Source organism: Scardinius erythrophthalmus (genome assembly GCF_964197995.2).
Source record: "Scardinius erythrophthalmus genome assembly, contig: HAP1_SCAFFOLD_440, whole genome shotgun sequence".
NCBI classification, from domain to species: Eukaryota; Metazoa; Chordata; class Actinopteri; order Cypriniformes; family Leuciscidae; genus Scardinius; species Scardinius erythrophthalmus.
The window spans coordinates 1-15,994 of NW_028296175.1; the positions used below are offsets into that span (position 1 = coordinate 1).

Here is a 15,994-nt window from a genome sequence, read left to right on the forward strand (position 1 = left end):
GGTGATAATATTGCATAACGAGTGATTTATAAGCTATTTTTGTAGGCCGGTCATTTTTGACCGGGAACACCACAAGAGGGACAATGTGCCATTTTGTACAAAATAAAAGTTTTTCAAAACAAAATTCCTGGTGAAAAATTAAAGTAGACTAGTGTGATCAACAGTGCCAATTTTCATCAGATTTTATTTAAAATTTCCAAAATTATTAAAAAATAATGTTTTTTTTTTACTCAAAAAATGAGACGCCTACTATCAAATAAATGAGGCCTACGATTAATCAGATGCAAATACAAATATAAAACCAGTCCTAACTGAAAGAGAACAAGTTGACAAAAAGATTGAATCCAATATTGGGTGATAATATTGCATAACAAGTGATTTCTAAGCTATTTTTTGTAGTCCGGTCATTTTTGACCAGGAACACTACAAGGGTGACAAGGTGACAAAACCCAACAAAATTGTCACAAAACATTTCAGAAGTATTTATACCATTTGTGAAAAAAGTCACTAAGTTTCAGTCCAAAGCGATAACATTAACTAGTATTTTCGGGAAAAAGAAAATCTTCTCCGGGTCAAAATGACGGGTTAAAAGATAGAGTACAACTTATCAAATTCCGTATCATGTGACATGGAATCACTCAATCAGTGACTACGTTTACATGCAGCCAATATCCGGGTTATGGTCGGGTTAAGGTCACTATTTGGGTTTCTGAAACATTCGGAATAACCCGTTTACATGCGTGAGCAGAGAGTGTTACTCCTGTATACATGGAATTTGTAATCAATGGGCAATATCGTGATGTAAACGGCGACGCACGGTTAGCGTCTGGACGTACGGACAACCTTAAGACGCAATATGCGTCATTTCCGATTCTTCTTCCTGTATCCAAAGACAACAACAACAGCAGCAACACGCGGATAATGAATAGTTCGGGGCAGATAGCAATTGCCTTTGTTTGCGCTTTCCTCCTTGCTCCAAAAGTGTGGTGCTGTGCTGCGTCTCGCCATGTTTACCTCTATTTCTTGTTAACTTCCGGTATACTGCACGCGGGGTTTTGTATGCGCCGTCTCTACTCAAAAGACCAAGATTCCTTGTGAATAGAACATGCGCAGAACACAAATCAATGTTCCTTTTGATGGGGATATGCCGATACGCGTTTACATGACCAAACATTCGGGTTAGAAAAGGGGTACCCCAGGTATAATATCCGGGGTTTTAAAAACCGGTATATGAGCATATCCGGGTTTTTGCCGGTGTTTACATGGCCGTGCGCGACCGGGTTATTGCTAATATCCCGGTTTTGAACGGGTTATTGGCTGCATGTAAACGTAGTCAGTGTTTCAACCGTGGAAAGATGTCAGTAAATCCGCTTGTAAACAATGTCATATAACGTCACATTTACCTCAGAAAAACCATATCCAGTGACCATAAACTCGTCAGTCAGCTAGAAAAATTAACTCTAGAGAGGAGCATTTTGTTAAATATATGCACCATATTACATATTCATTATCTTTTTTAATGTTCTTCAATTTTGAATGCATGTTTGAATAAATCTGGCAGGTTTTTATGACAGCCACCATTTAAATGTTTATATTTCATATAACTTTATTATTATAAAAATAAATAAAAGTGTAATTTAAGTGTTTGTATACAAATCAGTTAATTTTTACCTTCAATATTATAGTAGGCTAATGAAGCTTAGTAGGCTACCACTGACTCCCATAGTTTAAAGCATTAGTTAAGAGATTTGTTTTACTTGAGAAAATTTGCCATGTATTGTACCTGATATCCAAAATAATCCATATTGGATCGAATCAGAATCGAATCGAAATCGAATCGAATTGCAAGCTTGTGAATCGAAATCGAATCGAATTGCAAGCTTGTGAATCGAAATCGAATCGAATTGTGAAATTTGTGTCAATACCCAGCCCTACGATTTATATCAGTTTTGTGAAAAACACACTTATGTGACTAGGTGTAAATGGAATTGTTTTGATAAGTAAAAATGCATGAAGTGACCAGGTGTAAACCTACACCATAAAAAAAGTCAAGTAAACACTTAGTGAGCTAGATACGCAACACAGTATGAAGCCTATAGTCATTATCTCAAAAGACCAAGTGCAAAAAAACAAAACAAGGAACTCACGCACACTATCAATACTTGCAAATGAGTATCAAAATTTTATTAGCAACGTTTAGGTCTCACCAAAATACCATGTGCAGAAACTGAAGTTACGACCAAAACAGTCGACACTGAGGACAGGAAGACACCAAAGACTCATTTTTGAGGACAACTTAAAGTCCCTGTAAAGGCAATTCTAAAAAAAAATTCTAAACACATTATAAATGTTAGAAATGTATTGCTAAATCATATTACAAAGACTGTGCACTGTGAAGTACTGAATTGTGAAGTTAGACCGTTAAACAGTTTTTGACTGTTGCTGTGTTCCGGATTTTTTGGGCGGGGCTAAAACGGGGGCTCGATGACGCACAAGAGCCCCTGAGCTCCTGGACACGCCCCTACTTGATGACGCACTGGAGCCCCTGAGCTCCTGGACACGCCCCTACTTGATGACGCACTGGAGCCCATTCACATCAGTTTGCAACTCAATCGTGAGTTAGGCCTACTGTCAGTACTATTAGTTACTACATCCTACAGTTTGCTAGCTAGCTATGCCTTCGTCACGGAAATGCGTATTACCTGGATGTGATCACGTACAAAACAGATCGGTGTCCTTATTTAAATTTTCGAAAAACTATCATATCAACAAGAGGTGGATTAATTTTGTGAAGAGCCACCTTGATGGAGAGTTGAGGATCACCGCCAAAACCCGCCTCTGTAGTGATCATTTTACACGGGATAGTTTTATAAACTAAAGTTACCTTGTAAGTTACCTTGTGTGCTTATGTATAGTGTTCATGTATGGCTTTGTAAAACAAATTGCTTGGAGCATCCTTTCCGGCTGTAGTGGTGACAGTTGAGTGTGGCGATGGCAGCGAGCTTTCCTGCGAGTGGGCGTGGTTTCAGCGCAGCCAGTGGACACGCCCCCAGCGTTTGAGAACAGAGACTACTGCTCATTTTTTCAAGATTTTGATCGCTTATTTTATGTACTTGCCGGCTTTTTTATCATTAAAATTTGGCTGGGTGGCTAATAACACATTTTTCTGTGGTGTGACAAACATACTTAATTTTGACTTTACAGGGACTTTAATGTAGCCGACTGCAAGTACTGCAAAGGAAAAAAGCAAGTGGGCATTTGTTTTGTTTTTAGCACTTTATACTTCATTGAGGTGTTCATTCTTTTTATATATTTTGAAGTAGGCTAAACATAATAATTGCATAATTATTAAACGGGTAGTTCACCCAAAATAGAAAATTCTGTCATTTATTACTCTCCATCATGTCGTTCCAAACCCGTAAGACGTTTTGATGAAATTGAGAGATTTCTTTTCCTCCATTGACAGCCTACGCAACTACCACTTTGATGCTTCGAAAAAAGTTAATTAAAAAAATCATAAAACTAATCCATATGAATTGAGCAGTTTAATCAACTTTTTTCACTGTGCACCTATATTTCTTTGTGTGCTCCTAAATTTTTTTCATTTAGGAGCACATGTACATGAAAAAAAGTTAGCGTAGAGTCCTGTAATTGTGTCATTGATCACATATATTTAAAAGTTCTTGCTAAAGAAACATGGGATTCATGCCTATAATGTTTTTAAAATAATTGGAAGATAAATTAACCTCATTGATGGAACGTTTCAAGGACATATAATCAATTTATAAAAAGGCATCATCAAATTATCATATTTTATAACAGTTCTACTTTCTACTATTACATCAGGGCTCACTTCCATGTCCTTTGACTTTATATTTCTCTCTTTGAATGATTTTGATGAACTGAATTTTTTATTTAATATTTTTTTCTTTCATGTCAGACCTGATGGAAGAGAACGAGGAGAGTGAAGAACTATTTAAAGAAAAGAAGAGCCAAGAAATCTTTCACCTGCACTCAGTGTGGAAACAGTTTATCAAGCAAACACATTTTAAAGCAACACATGATGATCCACACAGAAGAGAAGCCGCATGTATGCCATCAATGTGGGAAGAGTTTCACCCAATCAGAAAAGATTAAAGAACACATGAGGATCCACACAGGAGAGAAGCCGTTCACATGTGATCAATGCGGAAACAGTTTCACAAACAAAACACATTTTGAGAGACACATGATGATCCACACTGGAGAGAAGCCGTTCTCATGTGATCAATGTGAAAAGAGTTTCCCATACAAAACAAGTCTTGAGAGACACATGAAGATCCACACTGGAGAGAAGCCGTTCACATGTGATCAGTGCCGCACAACTTTTCGTCAGGCATCAGCCCTGAAGAGACACCTGACAGTTCATACGAAGGAGAAGCGACATTCATGTTCTGTGTGTGGAAAGAGTTTTTCACTGCGGCAACATTTACATAGACATGAGAAAATTCATACTGGTGTGAGAGAGTACATGTGCTTTGAGTGTGAGAAGACTTTTACTACAGCACACAAGTTAAAACGGCACGAGAGTATTCACACTGGAGAAAAACCTTACAAGTGTTCGCACTGTAACAAGAGATTCAGTCAGTCAGCACATCTGAAAACACATGAGAGGATCCACACTGGAGAAAAGCCTTACAAGTGTTCACACTGTGACAAGAGATTCAGTCAGTTAACAGATCATAAAAGACATGAGATGAGCCACACTGGAGAAAAACCTTACAAGTGTTCACACTGTGACAAGGGATTCAGTCTGTCATCACATCTGAAAACGCATGAGAGGATCCACACTGGAGAAAAACCTTACAAGTGTTCACACTGTGACACGAGTTTCAGTCAGTCATCAAATCTGAAAAGACATGAGATGATCCACAGCGGAGAGAAGCCGCCCACGTGTGATCAGTGTGGAAAGAGTTTCTCTTTTAAAACTCACCTGAAGCGACACATGAAGATCCATGCAGTGGATAAACCACATCACCTCAGTCTGAGATCACAGTAAGTAGTTTTTTTTCATGTGCTGATAAACAAAGTCTCTTCTGTGTAAGTTAGACACACATCTCCCAATAACCAAATCTCTCCTCTCCACCTATAGCTGGTGTGTGGTGAGCACAGGACACTTTGTTGATTGATTGATATCTATTAACTCGTGTTCAACCAACAGGAATGTGTAATTTGTCAGTTAATATCAATGCAAAAAAAAAACCCACATTCATTATAATCCATTATAAAGCTTGGAAGAGCCAGGACATTTTTTAATATAACTGATTGTATTTGTCTAAAAGAAGAATCTCATACACGCCTAGCATGACTTGAGATTGAGTAAATCATGGGCACTGACTTGGAAGCCAGTAGAAACATTGTGCCTTGAACGAACAAGTTCATGACGTTTTAAGTTATAAGGCTTTTAAGTCCACAAATCACCAATATTCACTGTGGATTTAATTTAGTAATGCTAACTGTAACCATGGTATTGTGGCAGAAATTGTCAAATGTTTTTACATTTATTCATTTCAGGGTTCATATATCATTTGAGAGTAAAATTCAAGCACTAATCAAGAACTTTCAAGCCATTCACACTTTTTTCAGCTCTTCAAATCTCTAAATATTATCCATTTTTAATGTTATTTTTAATGTGATGACCAAAAACATGATTTGTTCATCCTTCAAAGATTGTCCCTATTTGTAAAACTAAATATACAAAAGGCCTGGATGCCCTTACATGTCCTGGATGATCCTGACCAATCACAGCGCATGATGTTACTATAGCATCACCTGTACTGAAGCGTTGGTATAGAGAGAAGATGCAGTGCATGTTAGAGTGTAAACGTTTGGGCAGCTTCATTGTAGATCATCCATAGTTGTTTGATTACGATTCATTTGAAGTTTATATTGAGTTGTTGTGTGCATACATGTCAAGTAAGTTTATATTTCCAAATATTTCCTGTTGATACCAAGAAACTAGTAATTTATATTTATTAGTCTAAACAGTAGCCGATTAGCATCATTCTGCCTGAATTACTCTTTCTATTTAGTGTATTTTGGATTTTTTCTATGTGTTACTTTGAGGTTGAGGTCTTCACGGGTCCAAAAATTCGTGCCCGAACCCGAAAGAGACCCGTAATGTGCTAAACCGAACGGACCCGGACCCGTCTATTATTTCAAAAGCTGGACCCGGACCCGTGCAGATCCGAGAAATGCCTAACCGGACCCGAACTGGACCCGTCTATTATTTGAAAGCTGGACCCGAAACCGCCGGGAAGACACAGACCCGACTGGACCCGATTGTCACATATTCCACCTTAAACTGCTATTACAAGTCAATAAACCTGTTGCTAAAAATACAACTTTTTGTCTTACCTAATTTAAGGAGCCGTGGTAGCGTAGTGCTAGTCTCCTCTCCCTTCCTTGTAACGTTAACGTTACCTGACTGGCTGTGATCATGCATTACAATCCTCCAACAAGAAAGTTATTCATGTTATTCCTCTCGTTATTCCAAGTCCAAGCTTAATCCACTCATTATTTCAGCTTCAAAAGTCCACTTGATGTCACGGTGACGGATGACAAATGCAACTTTGCATAAACATTATGTAACTTACATTCTGACTCAAGTTAACTCGCATAATAACTTTGACTGTTTGCCCTTTTGAACTAACGTTATTACTAACGGGGGGGTTGGTTATGCGCGTGCCATACGAGGATGGGAAGTTCGAATCATTTTACTGACTCTTGTTTGATCTCGTTCATCAAAATGAAAGAATCTTTTTTCGAGCCATTTCGTTCATCTAAGGGGCTTTAAATGTTATACTTTTAACAGGCAATTTCCCCGAACACATCCACCTACGCAATCTTGATTATATTCTGAATTAAGAAATCATTATAATGCAGTCAAAAATAATTTACAAGGAACATAAATAATTACTTTACCTTCAGAGTCTTTCGTTCATCTGTCACGTGACAGACGCAATGAATGGATCGTTCATGAAAGACAGATATATAACAGCTACAAGTCACAAGTGTATGCACTGCTTGCTTTATGCAAGCACTATATAGGATAAATCACTATGTGGATTTACTCTATTATACTTTATCGACCCGAATTGATAGGTCAAACAGCAAACATCCACCAACAAATAGTCTATAAATAGGATCTCTTTGAGTTCACATGAACAACGGTTAAATTATTCGTCGGGCTACAGAAGAATACCATAATTCCTCCGTTCAATTAGGCCTAAGACATCGAGAGTCACGCAGACCTATAACAACCCAGTCACAACACATTTTGGGAATAACATGCCTTACCTTAACACAGAATGGATTTCAAGGACTTTGCGCGCAGATCAATGGCCAATTTGCGCGCAGATCAAAATCAGGTAAATTAACATGAGTGGAATTTGCACCGCAGCGCCACCACACCTTGATGCTCATTACAAGAATAGCCAATATCCTGCATAGTTATCTTTATTGAAGTGAATTACTGGTAGGTTTAAATCGCCATCCTGCATGAATGAATTCATGATATTTGTGCTATTTTACACATAATAATCCACAATGATCACATTACACAAAACTGAAATTGCACGTCAAAATAACACATTGTCAATATTTTTTGAGTCCCCCCAAAATTTCACAATCACGTTTTCAGTGGAGCCCATGTCTTATTAAGCCGAGCCCCCCCATAGTATATATATATAAATTATTTATCTTGAATAATTTGTTATAGAATCACACATGTAAACTCAACCAGCTCTTCAGTAAACAAAGTTAAACTTGGACCCTGCTTGGTGTTTCTCTTCAACTAAGTCAACTCACACAGTTCTGACCGACTGCCTGCTGTGTTTCACATCCATCTAAATTAAGTCTACATTCGAACCTCTTCATTTCAAATGGTCCTTTGTGCCGGGTTGTGAATTACAGCAGAGAACCAGAACCAGATCCTCCTGTTGTCTGACCTAGACGACAAATAAGGCTACCTGCACATCTAGCAGATTATCAAGTTTCTGATTCAGCACATATGAAGAGAGCATTACCTCTGTTTCAGCCCACGGCTGAGAGTGTGTCACGATCATCTTCTCCAGAGAGTCAGTCACCGTACGTAGATGATCTACTACTACGAGATGTATGGCCAGATCCATCTGGAGATGCGTCGCAAGAGTATGATGAGCTCCGCCTCCAAGATCAGCAGCTGTTTGATATTAAATCTATGTGGACTGAGATAAAAAGAGACAGCAATGATCTTCACAGTCACATTCTACCTGAGATTCTGTCCACACTGCAAGGGCTTCAGGCAGAAAATGCTACCATGTGCCACCGCCCGTCCATAGACAGAGAGATTCTGCAGTGTATCCTGGTGAGGTTCCTCTAGACCGATCTGTCCAGTGTGAGCAGCTGACAAAGCAGATGGGAGACTTAATGTTTTCACCCAGGCCAGAGCGCCCATATGCTGAACAGAGTCGTCATGCCCCCCCTCAGAGGTCCTACACCTACTCAGCCCAGCCTGTAACAGCTGTACAGTATGATGATGAGACACCTAGTCCCAGACGCAGTCGTCGCCAGAGCGATAGAGACTTCTGTCTGCCTCCTTGCCCAGCATTGGCGCCTAGAGCTGAGATGCAACACGTCCAGGAGCAGATATATCGAGGCCCTAAGCCTACCATCCCCAGTCTGACAGCAGCTTATTCCAGACAGTTTTCGAGACTACGGATGACACTAGAGAACCTTCTGCCAGTGAAGGCTAGTGAACGCTTTAAGTATCAGATCCTGACTGGTCATTTAGAGCTAGAAGAGGCCCTACTAGTAGCAGAGTTAAACTGTTGAGTTTGACTGTTTTCGAATCCATTCAGCCAATCTCCGGGTCTGGCGGTACCACTTTTAGCATAGCTTAGCATAGATCATTAAAATCGGACAAGACCATTAGCATCTCTCTCAAAAAAATTACCAAAGAGTTTTGATATTTTTCCTATTTAAAACTTGACTCTTCTGTAGTATCGTGCACTAAGACCGACGGAAAATGTAAAGTTGCGATTTTCTAGGCTGATATGGCTAGGAACTATACTCTCATTCCTGCGTAATAATCAAGAAACTTTGCTGCCGTACCATGAGTGCAGCAGGCGAAATGATATGACGCATGATGTCGGGGCATAATAGGTCCTGTTTAAACAAAATTTTGGCTTTCAACAAATGTTCAGGAAAAAGAGGTTTGAGAATTTCAGATTGATTGTCAACATCATGCCAAACTAAATATTATTTAAGCTCTTTTATATTTATTGTAACTAGTGTTGAGTGAAACTTGTCGGACAAAGATAATGCTAACATTTTTAAAATTTAACACTAGATTTTTTGAGTGTGAAATTTCTACAGATACTGTAAACATTTTTATTGTCCCACATTCATGCATGAATGGGACTCAGTGGAAGGAAAAGTCTTATGTGACCAGCCATTAATTTTTAGTAAAACAAATGAAACAGCAATAAAACCGTTGGTGTCAATTACAGCTGTATTGTATTTATATTTTTTTATATTATGTTAGATAATTGTTTTTTTTCTCTCGTATTTTGATTTATTTAAAATGAAATTAACTCTATGTCTTTCATTTTAGACCGGATGGAAGTGAAGGAGGAGAGTAAAGAACTAAGTGAAGTGAAAGAGGAACATCAAGTCAAATCTGGAGAAAAAACTTTGAGTCGCTCAAAGACTAAAAATACAATTTTAAAGAAAAGAAGAGCCAAGAAATATGTTCACCTGCACTCAATGTGGAAAGAGTTTCACAAGCAAGCATAAAATTGAGTGTCACATTAGGTTCCACACCGGAGAGAGGCCGCACACATGTGATCAATGTGGGAAGAGTTTTACGTCACCAACACACCTTAAAGAACACATGAGATCTCACACTGGAGAGAAGCGGTTCACATGTGATCAATGAGGGAAGAGATTCAGATACAGTCTTAATGTTCACACACTGAAAAAAAAAACCCTGTTGGGTTAACATAAAAAAAATATGTACATCGGTTGCACATAATAAAGTTAGGTTTACGCAACATGATTTATACATGTTAAAGCTACATAATTTGTGCTTGTTAAACGAACATGATTTTTATATGTTAAAGATACATAATTTGTTTATGAAAAAAACATGATTTATATGTTCAAGATACATAATTTGTTTGTTAAATAAACATGATTTATATATGTTCAAGATACATAATTTGTGCTTGTTAAACTAACATGATTTTTATGTTTTTCCATTCATATCTGCTGTGGTTTCAATAAATACAACTAACCTGATTAAGTTTTAGAATACTATAAGCTGACTTTAAATGTATTTTTTACATCCACTAGTTTTAAGTACATTCACAACATTACTGTACAGTTTAAAAGCAGTAAGACAAGCAAACACATTTCTTGAATCAAATTGCTGTATTATTTTTTAAAGTTACAATACATTTTTTACACAGTGAGTGCTATTAGAAGTAAGCTTTCTGTTTGGATTTTTGAAGTTAAAAATAGCTTAGATTCCATGAACAAATGTCAATGAACAATGACGGCATATTTATACTCGTATCACTTTACTCATCACTTTAGGTAAAAGACAAGGAACAGTCAAACATTTTGTGGAAAAGGTGAACAGTAATGATCATTCAGATACAGTAAACTGCAACAAAACAAACATTAAGTAGAAGACAAGGACACAGTCAAACAGGTGTAGAGGAAAAGGTGAACAGTATGAGTATCAAGTAGTCCAAAGCATATCTTGACATTTTTGTTTTCAATTTTAAAAGCATAAGAGAAGTCAAATTGATGCATTTCTTTTAACAGTACAACTAATTTTTCAGAGTATGGGCTACAGTAGTAAGTAGTTCTCTGCGTGTTAAAAATAGCTTAAAATCCATGAACAATGTCAATGAACAATGACAGCATATCACTTTACTCTTATCACTTTACTCTTTTTACTCTTATCGCTTTACTCTTTTTACTCTTATCACTTTACTCTTTTTACTCTTATCGCTTTACTCTTTTTACTCTTATCACTTCACTCTTTTTACTCTTTTCACTTTACTCTTATATCACTTTACTCTTATAACTTTACTCTTTTTACTCATCATTTTATGTCACTTTACTCTTATAACTTTACTCTTTTTACTCTTATCACTTTACTCTTATATCACTTTACTCTTTTTTACTCTTATCGCTTTACTCTTATCACTTTACTCTTATCAGAGTGTCCTTTTAACCAATAGGTTTAACCAAAAAACTATGCACATGTTAAAACAACCATTAAAAAAATAAATAATAATAATAATAAAAAAAACAGTGGCCAACCTACTCATATCAAACACATTAAACACATTCAACTTTTTAACAAAGCAAGTTCTTTGTGAGTGTGTGAAATTAAAAGGAAATGGTCCTTATTGCAAGAGGTGAGAAACTACCTTGTGTCCATCCTGCCGTACCATGGAAACCGCTCACTCATAGAGTCTGTTTCTGAGAACTTGTGCTTTCTTGGATAGAGTGGAGCCTTCCAGCTCCATGACTATCTTCTGCAGTACTCAAATGTACTTTTCATTTCAGGTGGGTAGTTGAGATTTAAGGCATACATAAGACCAAAAAGCATTGCTGTAGCTAATGCAAAGTTGTCTAAGCCTTGCAAGATGTTCTGGCCTTCCAGGATAATCCCGATATCGTCTGATCTGTCACGGAATTTTTGAATGTAGATTCCCACTGTGGTCTCCTCTGTGCATTTTTGAATGAAGGCTTCGTCACCATCCTGCAAAATGCACAGACAAAATGAGATTACTGTTAGACCTCAGTTCTATTGTGGATGGTAGTCCTACAAGTTTAGATCCAAGATATCCAATTGTGCAGTGGTCAGCAACCTGGCGGCAGGCAGATGGATAATCACAGAATGGTTTGTTGGATCTGTGCTTTCTGAAACTTTACTAGTATTTTTTGTACCTAACTCAATAAAACATGCTATGTGACGATGTGCAATGATTACCTCAAAATATATGTCCATATGCAATAGGGGTGTCGAAATTCTACGATGCAGACAGGGACGATTTGGTATCAGTTCAGTAATAGACTATAACCAATAATAATGTACCGACGTGCTTTGTCGCAGTAGCATACAATGGCAGAGGGAGTCGAGACGCAAGTAATTAAAGCTACACTGTATAATAGTTTAAGTTGATTTTTAGCCAAAAACACCTTGTTCTTTCAAAATGATATGTTCTCATTAATGTGTAATCACTTCAAACAACTAAGTATTCTCATAAGTGTATAAGCTGCCATTTAAAATACATACGAGTGAGTCGTTCGAATGGCGGAAGCCATGTTGAGCCTCCATCTTGAAAATACATTAGTCAAAGAGGGACATACCTAGAAATTCAAGCTTTGTGCGCATCTCTAATGGTAACATAATACATGTTTTCCATAAGCCCTGTTTTTAAAGGCCTATTAAATTGTAAAATTAATATTTGTGGTGTTTATTTATTTGATTCTCAATTAAAACCACAATCAATAGCATTACTGTAAATAACATGTGGTATTACTTGTCTGAGAAAAAAAAATACTGACATTCCACAGAGCACTTAAGTATTACTTATTAATCCTGATCGGAAACATCCCTACTTGCAATGGTTCTTGAGATCAGATAAGGCCATCCTTAAAAATATTCTTGTTTCCCGTAACCCGACCGACCCTGTAAATTTAGTACCGAGCCAATTATTTATTTATTTTCTCTTTTAATCCGACCGACTTGCCGGTTGCGTTAAGACCGACCGATTTTTTTTAACTCTTCAAACAACTAATACAAATGCAATAAAATAATATTAGTTATTAAGTATTGTGAATACGAATTGCCTAGACCTACATACAAACATAAGCTACGTTTGAAGGTCACCGGTTGGAGAGGACGCTGGCGCGTTTTTGGCTGCCGCTTCTCCCTCCGGGAAATCAAATCAAAACTTCGTACTGAATCAAAACTGCCTCAGCACTTACCTGGACCTTTTCGCCTGCACGTCTCTGCTACCGAGGGACCCGACCCAGTTTGGTTCGGCTGCGTTTTGGGACTACGGATTGTATAGTTGGCAACGCCGCTGGATTGATCGGGTTAACACCCGTGCTTTCGGGCGGTAACGCTAACTTCTCCTGCCCAAGACGACCCAATCATCCCTCCCGGACGATGCAGTACCTGGTCCTAGTTCTTTTTCTGCTCTCCATCCTGCTTCCTTGGTTGCAAAACTCCACTAACAACTTCATGGCTTTCCGGTACTCAGCTAAACAGCTACTCCAGCTAAACCGCTATCCATCGGCTACTCCGGAGCTCACCGCTGAAATAAAAATCTTCAACGCCACCGTTACATCCACAGAGGCTCCCGTAGAAACTTAATACACATATCCACCGGGAATGACAGCTTCGGCACAACACTTCCTCATTGCTTCTCCTCCGCGTCCCGGCATCTAAACAGCAACGCACAACGTCATCTGAGCCAACGTCACGTGAACCATTTCAACCTCCGGTCAGTTCCCATTTCCGCTTCATCCCCTTCAAAACAAGAGTCTCTCAAGCTTGGACTATTGAACATAAGATCCCTTAACAATAAAAGCACCATTCTCAACGAATTCATTCTGGACTCACAATTAGACTTAATCTGTTTAACTGAAACCTGGCAAATACCTCATGACTATGTCTCCCTAAACCAAGCCACCCCCACTGGATTCTCATACATGGACCAACCTCGTCCTGAAGGCAGGGGCGGTGGTATTGCTGCCATCCATAGACAAACTCTCAAGCTTCGCCCTCTCCCCATCCCATCTGTTCCCTCTTTTGAACACCTCTCAGTTAAACTCTTAGGCCCCACTCCTCTGACTATTTCAATAATCTATCGCCCTCCCAAACCCAATCCTTCTTTCCTGTCAGATTTCTCAGAATTTATAACTCCACTCTGCTCAACTTCATCAACCATATTACTCGTAGGTGACTTCAATATTCACATCGACTCTTCCACCTCCAAACCCACAATGGATTTCTTGGACATTATACACAGTTTTAATTTCATACAACATGTCAATTTTCCCACTCACACCCGTGGACACACTTTGGACTTGGTCTGCTCTACTGGACTTAATATTGACACTCTCTCACACACAGACCTGGCCATATCTGATCATCTCGCCATAACATTTCACATCAACCTCCCCAGCCCTCATTTCAAGCAGACACGCACCATATCTTACCGAAATCTAAAGTCCCTCTGTCTCACCTCCCTCTCCTCCCATATCGCAAACAAAATTTCCATACCCAGCATCCCTGAAAACTTAACCACCGACGACCTAGTAGTTCACTACAATCGCACACTCACATCCAGCCTCAATACTCTCGCACCAGTTAAAACTGCAACAGTTACATTCTCCCGCTCTGCTCCCTTGTTCACCCCTGAACTGCACAAACTCAAAAAAGAACGCAGACAACTGGAACGCCTACATAAGAAAACTGGACTCACTGTACACCTACAAGCCTACAAGGATCACAGCCATCATTATAGATCAGCGCTCACATCAGCCCGCACAGCTTTTTATTCTGGTATCATTCACTCTGGATCTTCCAACCCCCGGACTCTGTTTGCCACAGTTAATAAACTACTCAAACCCATTGACAATATCACTCACTTATTCACCGTGGACAAATGCAATAATTTCATCGACTTCTTTAAATACAAAACTGACAGCATTCACCAAGAACTCTCTGTGAACATCTCTCCCAGCACAGACCTCCAACACGACTCATCCCTTCAATTTCACACCACTCTTCCCTCCCTATCAGTCATTACAGAAACGGATCTCACTAACCATTTCAACAAAATCCACCTCACAACCTGCCCACTGGATCCCATTCCATCTGCACTGGTCAAGCACTGCCTCCCCTGCCTCAGCCCACTCATTATGGTTATCATCAACTCCTCTCTCACCACTGGAACAGTTCCCTCTTCCCTCAAAGTTGCCGCCATCACACCAATACTTAAAAAACCTGGCCTGGATCCTGATAACCCCAACAACTTCCGCCCAATCTCCAACCTACCTTTCCTGTCTAAGATCCTGGAATGCTCGGTTGCCTCTCAACTACAACATCACCTCCACTCCAATCAGCTCTACGAAACCTTCAAGTCTGGATCACCGACAGATCTCAATTCATATCTATCAACAACTGTACGTCTCACACCATACCTGTCAATCACAGAGTCCCTCAAGGCTCGGTGCTAGGTCCCCCTTTGTTTATTCTGTATATGCTTCCCCGTGGTCTTATCATTCATAATCACGGACTAAAATTCCACAGTTACGCAGACGACACACAACTATACCTCAGCACCAGATCCATCACTCCTGCCACAGTATTAACCATAACAAACTGCCTGTCTGCAATAAAATCCTGGATGAACGCCAACTTCCTTAAACTCAACTGCAATATATCGGAAATCATCGTCATTGGTCCCAAATCACTCCTCCCCTCCACCCAAGACTTCACTCTATCTGTCGATGGCCATACAGTTACCACCTCTCCCCAGATCCGAAATCTTGGTTTTATTTTTGACCCCATGCTCACATTTAAGCCTCATATCCGTCATATCACCAAAACTGCCTTTTTCCACCTACGTAACATTGCTCGCCTACGCCCCACCCTCTCCACATCTGCTGCTGAAACTCTCATCCATGCATTTATTACATCAAGACTCGACTACTGCAATAGCCTCCTATATGGTCTCCCTTCCTCTGATTTACAAAAACTGCAATATGTTCAAAACTCCGCTGCCCGTCTCCTCACCCACACCCGCTCCAGAGACCACATCACCCCCGTCCTTCAACAGCTTCACTGGCTCCCTGTACAACAGCGCATCCATTACAAAGTTCTGCTCATCACCTACAAAGCCCTCAATAACTTGGCCCCTCCATACCTTACAGACCT

General features: G+C 39.3%; 1 protein-coding gene across 1 annotated transcript; it reads left to right on the forward strand.

Annotated features, from left to right (window-relative positions):
- The first annotated feature begins 3,938 nt into the window (after positions 1-3,938).
- LOC308686571 (uncharacterized protein) lies at positions 3,939-10,337 on the forward strand. Its single transcript, XM_081395001.1, has 2 exons — positions 3,939-5,034; positions 9,635-10,337. The coding sequence occupies exons 1-2, from the start codon at positions 4,061-4,063 to the stop codon at positions 9,660-9,662; spliced, it is 1,002 nt and encodes a 333-aa protein (XP_081251127.1). The 5' UTR covers positions 3,939-4,060; the 3' UTR covers positions 9,663-10,337.
- Positions 10,338-15,994: the final 5,657 nt, after the last annotated feature.